At 41.3% G+C, this 13,592-nt stretch overlaps 1 protein-coding gene across 2 annotated transcripts in view; it reads right to left on the reverse strand.

Moving 5' to 3' along the window:
* Positions 1–720: 720 nt before the first annotated feature.
* LOC307046891 (transcription regulator protein BACH2-like) overlaps positions 721–13,592 on the reverse strand; it is an 84,041-nt gene continuing 71,169 nt past the window's right edge. For both annotated transcript variants that reach the window (XM_079693555.1, XM_079693556.1), the window contains 2 exons: positions 9,591–9,797; positions 721–7,113 (listed from right to left, as the gene is read on the reverse strand). In XM_079693555.1, the coding sequence (XP_079549681.1) occupies positions 6,754–7,113; positions 9,591–9,797 (567 nt within the window). In that variant the 3' untranslated portion in view covers positions 721–6,753. The remainder of the gene's footprint in view (positions 7,114–9,590; positions 9,798–13,592) is intronic.

Consider the following 13,592-nt stretch of genomic DNA (forward strand, 5'->3'; position numbering starts at 1 on the left):
GTGACACAACATATCTACATGTATTTTACGGTAGAGAAAACCAATTAATTAGAACAATTCAGTTGAACGTAATGTTCTCTTGTCTAACTGTGTTCATATGTTAACGAAACATTCATGTTCTGTTGATCTGTTCAAACACTCCACCATCCCAAGCTACACCCTGTGTTCTACGTCTTGCTGCTCCAGTCTGACCCTGTCCTCTTGTCCTTTCAGAGCATGTTTCTGGATATCTCCTCTATCATGAAGAAGTGAAGCGTGGAGCCTCACATCATGGCGTCGCAGCTGTGTTCCGCAAACTTTATCAGTGGTCCAGCCGGCAGCATGGAGTCATGATGGGGACAAAGCCAGTGGAGTCAGCCATGATGGGACAGCGGACTCAGTGCCGTAGGAACACCAGATTTGGAATCGAAGCACCTTAGAAAGTCTACTTGTTGGTAGTAAAAGGAAAGGATTGTGTTTATTTATAATGTTTTCTAATGTGGACATCTTAATGGATGATCATGGAGCAAACTCCTCAGAGGATCTACTAACTTGTGTAACATGGACGTTATGATCTTTAAATACTTTTTCTAACACTTGATTAGAGTCATGTGTATCTGTGTATAGTCATTTATATACAGTCATTTCATGAGAGATGATGATGGACAGTATTCACATTAAATGCTTCTTAACAAAAAAGCGGTCACTGTGTGAGCAGACATTGAACACAACACCGGAGAATTCTCATGCTTTTTGTTTTATTTCTCAAGAAAAAATGCCTAGACAAAATGCTGTTTTTTCTCTTTAAAACCCTTTTCATATCAAATTAACAAAACATGACATGTTGCACAATATTTACAAATAAATCTAAACAAAACACAACTCATTTTGAACATTCAAAGATAAAAAAGGAAATGAAAAATGCTCAATCTGCAAATAACAGTCATGTTGTAGGTACAGGTAAAAATAAGAACACGTAAAAAATGGCTCACCAAAAATCTATAAATACAATGAAGTAACCACTGTAAAAAGTTAGGAACAACGCCACAGAAACTGTCCACACGACTATCATACAGTCCGTACCCATAAAAAGAGGTATGCTGAAATATCCAGGTAGATAAGTGCTTAGTCTGTTCTACAGAGGTTTAAGAAAACCTCAAAAATCACAATCTGAGATGTAAGTGGCCCCGATTCTGTAAACAGATTGGATTACATAAGTACTTCCTTTAGTCTGCCACTATGTGTTGTGATTAAAGAAAGCATTTCATTCCAAAATAGTTAAAGGAAATGTCTTCCCTGAAAACCACTGCTCATGGTTTAAATAAATAACTGTGCCAAGATAAAAGCTGCGTTCAAAGACGTATGGAAGCTGGACACTTCTATGAAGATTCATGCTAATATAACTGTTCAATTGCCTGTTCAGAGTAGCAGTCACAAGTTAGTGGACGTGAGTTATATGAAGTCATAGAGATACTGTGTAAACCAGGGGTTCTACATCACCTACCACACCTTCACTATGGCAACCATGAATGTATAGAGTAGTCCAGGGACAACGTAAGTAAATTGGATTTTTACATTGGATTTTGGAATATTGCAGAAAATAAGATCTGTGGCCCTGAAGATATTAACACCACTTTATGATTTTTTAAGCGCCAACGCAATCGGCAGAAGTAAAAAGCTAACGTTAGGATATAAATAAACTACAAATCAGTCACATGACTTAACACCACCACCGCTAAGCTAAAGGCGGCTAATGTTTGGCTTAATGACGTTTAGCAGTTTAGCAACCGCTGTTATTATGTACAGCGGTTGCTAACATAGAAGCTACCATCACAAGTGGGCTATTTACTGACATATTTTATGTTGTAGAACATAATGTGAACATCTCTTTAGCAAGTGTTGGTCACAGACCTTATTTCAGGCATTTACCAAAAACATATTCAAAAAACTCCAAGACGAGGGAACCAGAAGTGCTACAATGCTAACTGATTCCCGCATTGTAGGACTCTGCACCGCGCTATAGCTTCACATTTCTTTCAGGTTCCATCCTTGCCTGTGTTAGCTAATCTGGTAAATGTAACAGCTTTCACTGCTGTCATTTTTCACTTTGTGGCATGCTAATGCAGTTTTAAGTGCAAATTGATCGTAAACTTCAGCATTGCATTACTGCACAATAATAAAGTCTACGATGGATTATCCATAACTTCACTTAACCTTTGTACCATAGCGAAGTGTGGTTCAAACTCCATCAGAAAATTAATTAGAGAAAAAGTGTGTGCTTATTGGTTGGCAGTAAGATCACATTTGGAATTTATCGTCAACAGGGTAGACCGGAAAAAAAGAAAAGAAAACACTGGTCTGCTCAGTATTCATATTTTACATCTTTGAAGTGCTGCCTTCTATTTGTTCGATAATAATAAAATAATACATTTAAAGGATATTCCTTTGTGACACATTAAGGTGACCCTTATGCTGCGTTCACACCGGATGCGATGCAACGTTTGGGGGCGGCGCGATTACATGTAAAGTCAATGCAGAGACACGATCAGACACGAATTCGCTCCGACGGCACGCATGAAGCGGTGGACGCGGCGCGAATCACGCGATTGAAGGGGGCCACCGCGTCAAACGCGAGAGTTCAATTTTTTCAACTCGAGCGTCAAATTCACGTGATGCGTTCTCGCGGAAGCCAATCAGAGGTGAGGATCTCAGCCTGCCGTCACTGACGTTCAACCAGAAAACATCAGCCATTAGCTGTTAGCAGTTAGCAAACAGAGATCACAGGTCCTCATATCTGTTCAGAAACTGTACAGAAGTTAAACAAGTACAAACCACAGACTGTCTGTGTCATGGCGAATAAAGTCGCTGGTTTATTTATGTCTGTAGGCTGTTGTTATGAGTGTGGAGTGAGCATATACAACGTTAGCTTAGCCTGGTCGACCCAATCTCCATTCAGAAAACAAGCATTAAAAAAGGTTTTTCGCCTGCCGTCTTGTCTGCAGACTTGTCAAGCATTAATTCATGGTTTTTACTAACCGGTATCAGTATGTTGTTACGTCGGCATCATTTAGAAACGTGTATTACAATTGAATCACGGTAAAATATGTTCATTTTGTTGTAGTTGTAGCTCCCGAGCCAGCCGCGCGTCAACGGTATGTCTGTTTTGAATGACGCGATAAAACAAACGGTAAGCCGCGGTGAAACTTGAGCGATTAGAGCGAAGCGAATATTCGCATCGCGTCCGGTGTGAACGTAGCATTAGTGGTCAATATTAAATCTTAAGTCAGAAAAGATCATATGAAAATATACAGAAATATATTATGCAGTCATGAAATCCAGAACCTAGCTGATTATAATGAAGTGGCATTTTCTTTTTATTATTATACGACAATATATTATAGTTCATTTTACACCTAGCAGTTTTGGTTTTAAGATTATTTATTGCTCAAAATGTTGTTTACATTTGTGTAATTATTTTTTCATGGCTATATTACATATTCTGTCTATATTCATGTTGATAGATGTTTTATTTATTGTATTTATATTAACCTTTTGTCACAAAACGGGGCTGATTACTCTGCATGACTGGAATGCTTATGAATATTAAAGGAAAAAGAAAAAAAAAAATGATCACAAGGTTTGACTTCCGGTTAAAAAAGAAAGCTTACAAATGAATAAATAGGGAGTGGACTGTTGCAATGCAGTTTCCATGGAATGAATTAATTTGTTCCCTCGTGATAGTTTGGCCTCTTTAAACTCTAAGGCAAAACAATGTAGCTGCACTGTCAGATGCTTCTTTCTGTCACAACACTATTACATGATGTCAATTTAAGCAAGCTTAATTCCCAGGTCTTATATATCTTTACAAAACAAAAACGTCATACGCAAAATTGTAAACATACTCACACCTCTTGTAAGTTAAAATATTAAACTTAACTAAGAACATGTGAGACTTGTAAATAAAGACTTATTTTCATGAAGAATGCAAAAATGAACAACCATTAACAAACCAACTCTAAGAAAGGGAAGCAACCTACATTTACATCGAAGCAATTTCCTCTACACCCGAACCCCCACCCCCCCAACATCAAGAGTCAAAATAAATAAAGTTCACATTGAGGAATAAAATAAAAATGGGAGCAGTGTTCTTCAGTGTGCTCTGAGCATCAGCTCATTGTGGGGTTAGCATTGGTTGAAGGGAAACCTTCCTCTGAAGGCAGATTGACTTATTTATTTCTGATCTGTTAGAGCTGCCATTCTGAGTAACGTAGTTTAGTTCTATTTTTCAAATACAACATTTTACTTATTTTTTAAACTAGGAGTATGGCATCTTGGAAATAACAGCTCTTATTTTGAAGGGCCAATGATGAGTGTCTGGTCTACGGAGGAGGATTAAGGCCACATGTCAAATAAATATTGAGTATTTTATGTTTCATTCGGAGATTAGAGTCAGAATCTTAGAAAAAATGTCAGAATTCTAAGAAGTATGGGTAAGTATGGGTACCTTTAAAGATCCAATAACCAAATAAAGTCTTTAGTTTAAAGTCTGTGATTAAAGTCAGAAATAACATTTTAAATGATGAGTTAAAAGTCAGAAGAACGGTTAACTATAACTCATCGAGCAATAACTCTCTAGGTAGGTAAGGTCTGATAGTAGGTCAGACTTTAAGGTCAACATTTAGATTTTTTCCCCCCACAATTCAACATTTAATCTGATATCTGACCTTTTTCTCCAAATTCTGATTGCATTTTAGAAATCTTTATTTAATATGATAATCCTGACTTTAACGTGACATTTCTAATAATTCAAAAATAGTTCTCATAACTTTGATCTTATTCTTAAAATGTTGGCATTATTTCTCAGAGTTCAAAAATGAATCTCAGAACTATGGCTTTAAATAAAAAAATCGGACTATTTTCCTAGAATTCCAACGAAACTCTCTAAATGTATTTTGGTCAGAACTCAATACACGTTGGCCTAAACCTCCTCCGTACTGGTGCAGTGAAATATAACCAGATTGTACTTTGACCTGCTGAAAGTGGTTTCACTGACCCCACTGCACCAGCCAAACACCCCTCCCCCCACCGAGTGCACTCCCCCGGCCACGTGCCCCGACATCGACGTTTCACCGCTGATGAATTTGGCGTCTCCCTAAATCAATACCGTGCCAGTGTGTTTGTTTGCAGCTCTGAGCCTCACACTCCATGAGGGACACTGATTGGTCAGTGGGAATTGATCATGTTGCTCTGTGTTTGAACAGATTCATATATGATGTGTGGGTCTGAAGTGTGCACCAACACACTGAACCAAATACTTTCATTAGGGGTATTTGTCTTATGTACAATACAAGAACAGTGCAGCTAAATACATCATCACCGTAAGTACAGACACTAAATTCTACTTTAAGACAATACATAAACAGAGAGAGCACTTATGATCCGTCCAGCTGCTGTTCAAAGACCACACCAGGGTGTCCTTTACATTTAGACCACTTCCATTTCCACAGCATATCTGTGTCCTCTCTTTACACACTTTGAAATATGTTCTCTGTTTTCCAGGGAGCTAATGTTACCTATATTTCACTTGACCTAATAAATAAAATAGCAATAAAGAAGAAGTTGCATGAGAAAATAAATCCTTACATTGAATATCATGTCTGTTTATATTTTAAGGATTTGTTTTCATTCATTGGTCATTGTAGTTAAGTGTACCAATGTGTAAACATTTCAACCTTTTAAACGTTTGAGATCATTTTAATTTAGCACTTCCTGTCATTATATTGTAATGAATGGAGGAACCAGCACTAAATGCATTTATTTTATTCTTTATATTTGTTTCATTGTATGCCTGGCTGTAATTTAAAACTACATTATGTGTGTTTTGGTCATTAAAAGTCATGTTACTGCTTAAGTCAAATGAAAATAAATGGTACCATTTGGACTGTGTGAAAATGATTTGGAAACCATGAAGCTGCAAAGTGAAGCGTTTGAAACAGCGTATTTAACTTTGACTAGAACCAAAGCAGAAGTAAATGAATGATCTAACAAGCTCAAGCTATTTTCAACATTCCTGCATGTTGACTGAGCATAATTGAAATAAATCATCTATGCTCAAGACCCTAACCCTAACCCTAACCCGAAACATAGCTGAGGAACACAGGAGCATGCTATGGAAAAGTCAGTGTAAATGTAGTCAGAAACGGTGTGGTCCTTTAATCTATCCAGACCCCCCTTTAGCGGCTGTCTCCTCCTGGAGGGGGGGGGGGGGGGGGGGGGGCAGTGCTTTGTAATGTATTTCTGTCTCTTAGCGGACGTATGAAAGAAGGCAGAAGAGAACTGTGTAAAAACGTCCATCTGAGAAGTCCATGTGAAATTTGACCAAAGAAAGTTTGCATAATGAGAGTCATCTGACAGCGTCATCCAATGAAAATTGTACAAATACACACCTTTGGTAACATTTTACTTTAAAGTCCTGTAACCCTCAACAGTTAAAACACATGTGTATATGTACCAAAGTAAGTATGAAGCGTTGACAGGACTGTAAAGTAAAGTGCGTGTTTACAGGGACATTAGGGAACATTCTGAGGAATTCCTGAGTTTAACCTCCCATGATGCACCAGGGAGGGAGGGAAGCAGACAGGAAGTGGAGTCGGGATGAGACAGAGAGACAGGAAGCTGCCAGTCCACATACACCTGTTGGACAGTATTGCTGATAAGACAACGATGTGTCATCCATTACAAAACAAAAAATCAAGGTATAGACAGTGTGAGACTCTAGGTCTGCTCCTCTGTTGTACATTTCTCAGTCATTTCCTGACAGAAGTCCACTGTTACCGTGGGGCTACATACTTCCTCATTGGGCCCCAGCAGCAGGGGACACTCGGGGCTCTGCCCCGCCTCACTGAGACACGCAGCGTTTTGTCTGGACGCAGGAGAGAGGGGCCGGGAGGACCCCCCGTGGTCAGAAGGCGATGCTGGGCTGGAGGTGAGGTCGATGCTGGCGTGGGCGGGGGGCTGCGTGCCCTGCACCTCCCTGCACACCTGCTGCGAGAGGAAGGACAGGTTCTGCCACAGCTCCGACATACACACCTTCAGCTGGTTCCGCTCGCTCAGCAGCTTGTCCTTCTCATTCACCTGAGAGACAAAGGAGCAGCAGGTTAGCAGGACAGCAGGGCCAATCAGAGTCTGACATTCAGTTCCATCCCATTTCTGTACATTAACCTGATGCTTATATCCACAGTGACTTACAACCATTCAACCATGAGGATATGACCTCAAAACGTTTTCTATATTGTCAAGTTGCACCCAGTGTGTCCTCACCATTAAACCATAGCATCAGTGTTGTGTTCCAATACAGTCTGTCAGGGTGTGTTCGGATCAACATTAGAACACTGATGACCTGACGTAATGTCAAGTCATATGGATATATGCACGTCACATGCATCACGGATTATAGTTTTATATGAACAAATTATGTCTGCTGTTTACCTCCAGATTGTCGTGACAAAAGATACAATCAGTCTCACCATTGTCATTTTCGTAGTATATTTAGTATATATAAAAATATATTCCAACATTAGTCTTAATACATACATATATATCTTTGGGTAACCAGCGCCTATTGAAGTGTCAGTGTAAAAAGGGGGAGACAGAGGGGATGTCAAGCAGAAAATTGTCCGATGCTGGATTCGAACCCCGGTCCTACGCATCTGAACCAAGCCCCAGTACATGGGGCCATCTTAATACATATTTTGATATCAGAAGGTCCTTTATTATGGTAGGAAGCCCTAAGTCACACCAGGCAGACCAGCTGTGAAGTCCATTTTACACCTCTGTTTTGAGTGTAAAATTATGGCATACAATGTGACTGCAAACTAGTTTTTGCTTGAATTGTTGGTCTTTTGTTTCTCCTTGGCCAAGCCTTTCAATAAACCTCAAGTATTCTAAGACATCAGCAGCCTCTTTGTGTTTTTATGTATTATTGCTAAAAAAATAAGAATTCACATCACAACCAGAACCTTAAACAGCAATGTTGTTGTGTTCTTTAAAAGCAGGCCTGTTTGGGTTCTGAATGCTTGCTTAATATTCAACAGGCGACCTCTAGTGTCTGTGTGAGGTATGACACTCATCAGTCACAGGCAAAGGCAGAACTAATGAGACCTGTTATCATCTTCATCACTCCACAGGGAGGGCTGAGGGCACAGCTCTGACACAGAGACCACTGTTTGTCTTCCCTGTCTGATACCTCATTGATCCCTTTCTCCCACAAGTGCGTGGTTCTTCTTGTAACCATAACAACAAAGGATCCCTTACCTTAGCAATTGACCTTTCGCCAAGCCACGCCCCCCTTGGTTACTGTTGCTAGTCCGACAAGCTGAGAGCCGGATGCGTTAAACAAAGCCATAATGGAGGGTCTCCGTAACGTCGGAGTCGCCTTAACAGACTCATTTTGGAGCAATAACGCAGCAATATCCTCCAGGTCCCGACAAAAGGGGCTACAATACGCTATGGAGGGTTATATCCACAGTATAAACATTAGAAAAGAGGGAGGCACAACATCAATAGAGGCACTTGCATACAGGTCGCAGTGCAAGAGTGAAAAACCACATGAGCTGTATGTCAAATTCGACAGAATTATTATTATTATTTTGGAATAAAACAATAAAATCACAAGAGGCATTAAATGTTGTAGTTTGTCTAAAGTTAACTACCGTTTCCTTGGTGGCTTTCTGCATCCACCTTGTTGTTCCTTTGTGGGGGTCGGGGTGCCCACTTGTGCAGCAGGATTAGGGAAGTCGGCAGTAGGCTTTCCATTAAAAAAATGCTACAAAGATTAAAGCAAAATATAAATGAATGATTGCCTGTTGGCTTTCTTGTTTGTACTTTGACCACAGGTAGACTAATAACGGAGCTCAGCTGTTCAGACATTATTATGCATCAAGTGATATACATGGTCAAAACGACCTAGAAGCACACAGCTTACAGCTGTAGTCGTGTGACTTTAGCTAACGTTAGTTAGTGAAATTAGTTAATTAAATTAGTTAGTTAATTTGTGAATGTAATCTTTGCTAGCTAGCTAGCTACGTTAGCACGTATTTACCTTGGAGCAAACGTATTTGTGTTTGTTGATATTCGCCATATTCAGCTGGGCATGGGGCCTGCCGCATTTCTTTATCCACTGGCGGCATCTCTCCTCTCGGGTTTTGGGTTTAGGAAACGGGTAAAATATCACCCCCCCCCCCCCCCCCCCCCCCTCTAAGCTTATGGGATATCTGCTATCCGATTTGCAAATACCATAAGCACAACGCTTCACCATTTTCGCAATGAATTTGAACGCTAAGCTTGTCGGACTTCCACAGGGAGCCGCGCACGTGATCAAATATGATTGGACAACGGGCATTTAGGGGCGTGGCTTTGCGAAAGGTCAATTAGTTGTAGTTTGATATGTTTTAATGCAGATCTTTCCCCGACCCTAAACAAGTTGTGCCAAAACCTTACCTAGTCTCAACAAAGTGTGTGTGTGCATATGTGTGTGTGTGTGAGTGCGTGCGTGCGTGCGTGCGTGCGTGCGTGTGTGTGTGTGTGTGTGTGTGTGTGTGTGTGGACTGTACCAGTTTGCGGATCTCTCCCTCCAGGTTCTGGATGCAGTCCAGTTTCCTCTTGCGGCAGCGCTGCGCGGCGATGCGGTTCTTGCTGCGGCGGCGGATGTCGTGGATGAACTCCAGCTGCTCTGAAGTCAGCTTGTGCATCTTGATGAGGATCTGGAAGTCGTTGCGAGGCAGGTGTGTGATCTGGTCCACAGGGAAGGGCAGCTTCACCTGATGAAAGGACCACAGATGTTGATTTCATTTTAGAGGATTTTTCTTTATCTCAATCAATATAGTTGATTTGCATACTCCATACGAAGGTTATAGGATGACAATTGAGCCAACATCTGAGTCATCTGGAATCAATATTGTGGCTGAACACCTTATGATCGACAGGGTGGATTTGATGGCCTTTTTTGCCCTGGGTTTTGTCCCGCAGGCTACATACAAGCTGCACTGTCACATCTTCAGCCAGGTAGTAACACAATAAGACAGCACACATTACACTTAGCCCTGTATGTACATTTGAAATGAGGAAAAGTGTGCATCAAGTGTTGGTCTGTGTATCCCACAATTCAATGCGGTCTTCTGCTCAATTCCTGCCTAGCTGTAGGCTTGGAAGCCGATTTAAGAACTGAAAGTAAACAACACAAATTAGGAAGTTCTTAACCTGTTGGACTGATGGGGAATATTATTATTTATTGGTGCAAAGAGATTAATTAATAAATACTATTCCACATGCCTGCAGTCTTAATGTGGCAGGCTCCAAAAATGCATCACACCAGTCACGGAAAAAAAATTCGGTCTAGAAGCAAGAACCGCATACGTCACGCTTACGTCGGAAGGGGGCGAGATTAACCTGAGCTAAGAATTTATGGCGAGTACGGCAAATAAAAGTTGTAACAAGCAGTAGTGCTGAGCAAAGTGACGAGAAGGAAACCACACACTTATAAAGTCAGGCAACACTAACAAGGCTTTGTGTGAGTCTGTTTATTGGTACCTTACTTTGACCATCCGTTAGCTGTTATTGATCATTGTGGAGAGCAGGCAGACGTGTTGTTTTGTATTATAGCAGCTATCGGATGGAATCAATATATGGGCTGCACTGGTTGTCACTGGTTGTGACTATCACAAGTAGAATCATAATGAAAAATACGCCGGTAAAATGTGCCTGTAGAAAACGGCTTATGCCACAATAGGATAGCAACAACAAGTAGTCAAGATAGTATCGCTTCGGTTGCTATGCTAACATCACCCATTTTATACCAGAGAAACTTTCATAACAGCGTTGTGATGCCAAACAGCATCAATTCAGACTGACACACATTCACTTATGGGGAATTAGCAGTGGCGGCTCCAGAGTATTTTTGTTGGGTAATCTATGGTAGGGCTAACCCATACAGTGGTGGGGCTCAAGTCAGTATTTGCAATGTAATTACGTACACGCTATATCTCCCCCCTTGACAGTGAAACGCCACGCGTGAGGTTTAGATTATTTCCCTGTCTCAATCCAAATTGAACTGTATGAAATAAAAAGGCACATTTGTCTTGTAGTAAAAAAAAATAAAAAACACTTTTTTTATTATTAATGAATGCCATTTCTGTTTTTTGTTACTTTGTTCTGAAAGCTGAACCTGCTGCTCCTCACAGAGAGATGAGGGAAGAGGCTGTGTGAATTACTTTACATTGTGGATAAGGGTGGATAGCCCCCATTGTTCTGTGTGTCAAAATGAAAGACAGCCCACAAATCTATCAATCATCAAACCGTGGGGTCTTATTTAATTACGTGTTGATTTCTATCAACACGTAATGTTGTATCCATGGATCTATAAATAGAAGTTCTACTGCAAAACTATTCTCCGTCACCACGCCGTTATGGTGATTCTGATTGGCCAGAAGACATTAGCAAAGATGTTTTATTGAGAAGACGATCACTACGTGACAAAAGTTTTCCAAACCGTTTCTAGTCTTTGGCATTTCCAGACAAGTGGCTACTGAAATCAATCTTGCTGCTGTTTGTGAAATGTACTCGGCGCAAGTTTGCTGAATTTTTTTTGCTTACTTTTTTCATGGTGGGGCTAAGGTGGGGCTAAGCCATTTGTTGGCATGGCTGTAGCCTGCCCCAGCCATACCCTGGAGTCGCCACAGGGAATTGGGGATATTTATCAGCTGCTTGTGTGACAGTCTTTACAGCGGCCGCTCCCGTGAGTTTACGGGAGAACAAACTCCGGTGGACAAGCAGCACTGCAGCGGTCGGTAAATGCCGCTGAAACACATTAATAAACAATGAGCCACGTCACTCTGGAGAAAAGTATAAGGTTGGAGAAGTAATTATTTAATTTAATCTGGCTTCGTGTGATTAAAAGCAACACGATCATCGACCCGACGCAGTCCCCCATTGTTGTTGTTGTTGTGAGCGCCGTTGGGGAGAAAATCAGCAACGTAAACGGTGACGTCATGACGCAGCAGCGGCAGCACCAGTTGGGCTCTAGGCGGTGTGAACAAAACGGGGGCTGAAAAGAAAAAACGGTTCCGAACCAGAAGAGCGCAAGCACAGAGCTAGAACGAGAACCGCGTTGGTGTGAAAGGGGCAAGTGTGCTGCAGAGCTCACTAGCGGTGTTTCTCAATGTCGAGTAAAGCTGCTCCAGACCCACTATTTTAAGCATACTACGTCATTGAGTGCCGCCGAAGGACTGTTCCAATGTCCAGCATACTTGGAAATCTAAAGAGCTTGGCGTACTTTTTTTGGAAAAATTTCGAGGCTGCACGTGTGTAGACTCCGCGGTCTTAAAATCCCCACAATGCTTTGCGCACGTACCAATTTCCCCAAATCTGTGGCGGAAAATGTAAGGCGGGGCCTCTCATATGACGCACACCTGCACACTTGCTCGCCTGTCCCACTCTTCATTTTCCAAATGCCAGGAGGTATTCTTGCCTCGCTTATGAAGCAAGTGACTCGGAAGCAGTGTTGGGACTAACACGTTACACAGTAACGCGTTACTGTAACGCAACTACTTTTTGTGGTAACTAATCGCATTACTAGTTACCTATTCCCATTAAGTAACGTCGTTATAGTTACTGTGATTTAAATGTGTGCGTTACTGCGTTACATTATGTGATGGAACTGAACCGCGACTCCCTGCGGATGTCATTTACAGGCGGATACAGTGATGTCCTCTCACAGTACCATGGAAAAGTGAGAGTGACCAGAGAGGAGTGATGATTGGTTAACGCGGGGTAACATTTCAGGGTAAGCCAATCAGAGACAGAGTTGGGCGGGTCTTGCCTTATGGGGAAAATACACAGACACACAAACACATACACGGCAACGCGCACCACCAGCACACACACACACAATGGCAAAGACAAAGTATCAGCGAGAGCAGCAGCGCATTTACAACTTGGAGATATAACCACTATTTTAAATTTTTGAACATAACAGCAATGCCAATCTCCTGAAGCACCTAACTAATGTACATGGGGCTATAAAACTAGTCGCCAAAGACCCCACCGTCTCAACCACCGGCAGTGCCTGTCAAAATGTCTAAACATATCTTTTGTGTTTTATTGTTCCACTACATTTCATAATGATAATTGCTACAATGATGGGTAGTTGTCTTTTCTCTTACTGTGCCAGAACAACACAAACACTTGTATGTGTATTGTTATTATGTTTAAAGTAAATTAAAGTAACTTGTTACTTTTACAATTTAGTAACTAATAAAGTAACTAGTTACTTTTTTGAGAGCAGTAACTATAACTATTACTAGGTACTTTTTAAAAGTAACTTGCCCAACACTGCTCGGAAGACATGTGTTACCAAGCAAGTGTACTCGAGATTGAGAAACACCCTAGGTGTCAGTGTGCTGCAGAGCTCACTGGGGCCCAATTCCAAACCACACCCTACTCAATCCCACTCCATGGCGGAGTGACACTCGCAGCTAAACGAGGCTCCCTCCTGTCAGATGGAGGGTATAAATACAGCTGCAAGCTTTGGAACAAACTCCCCTGTCTCCGGCAGAAAT

Source organism: Notothenia rossii (genome assembly GCF_949606895.1).
Source record: "Notothenia rossii genome assembly, chromosome: 7".
Lineage (NCBI taxonomy): Eukaryota > Metazoa > Chordata > Actinopteri > Perciformes > Nototheniidae > Notothenia > Notothenia rossii.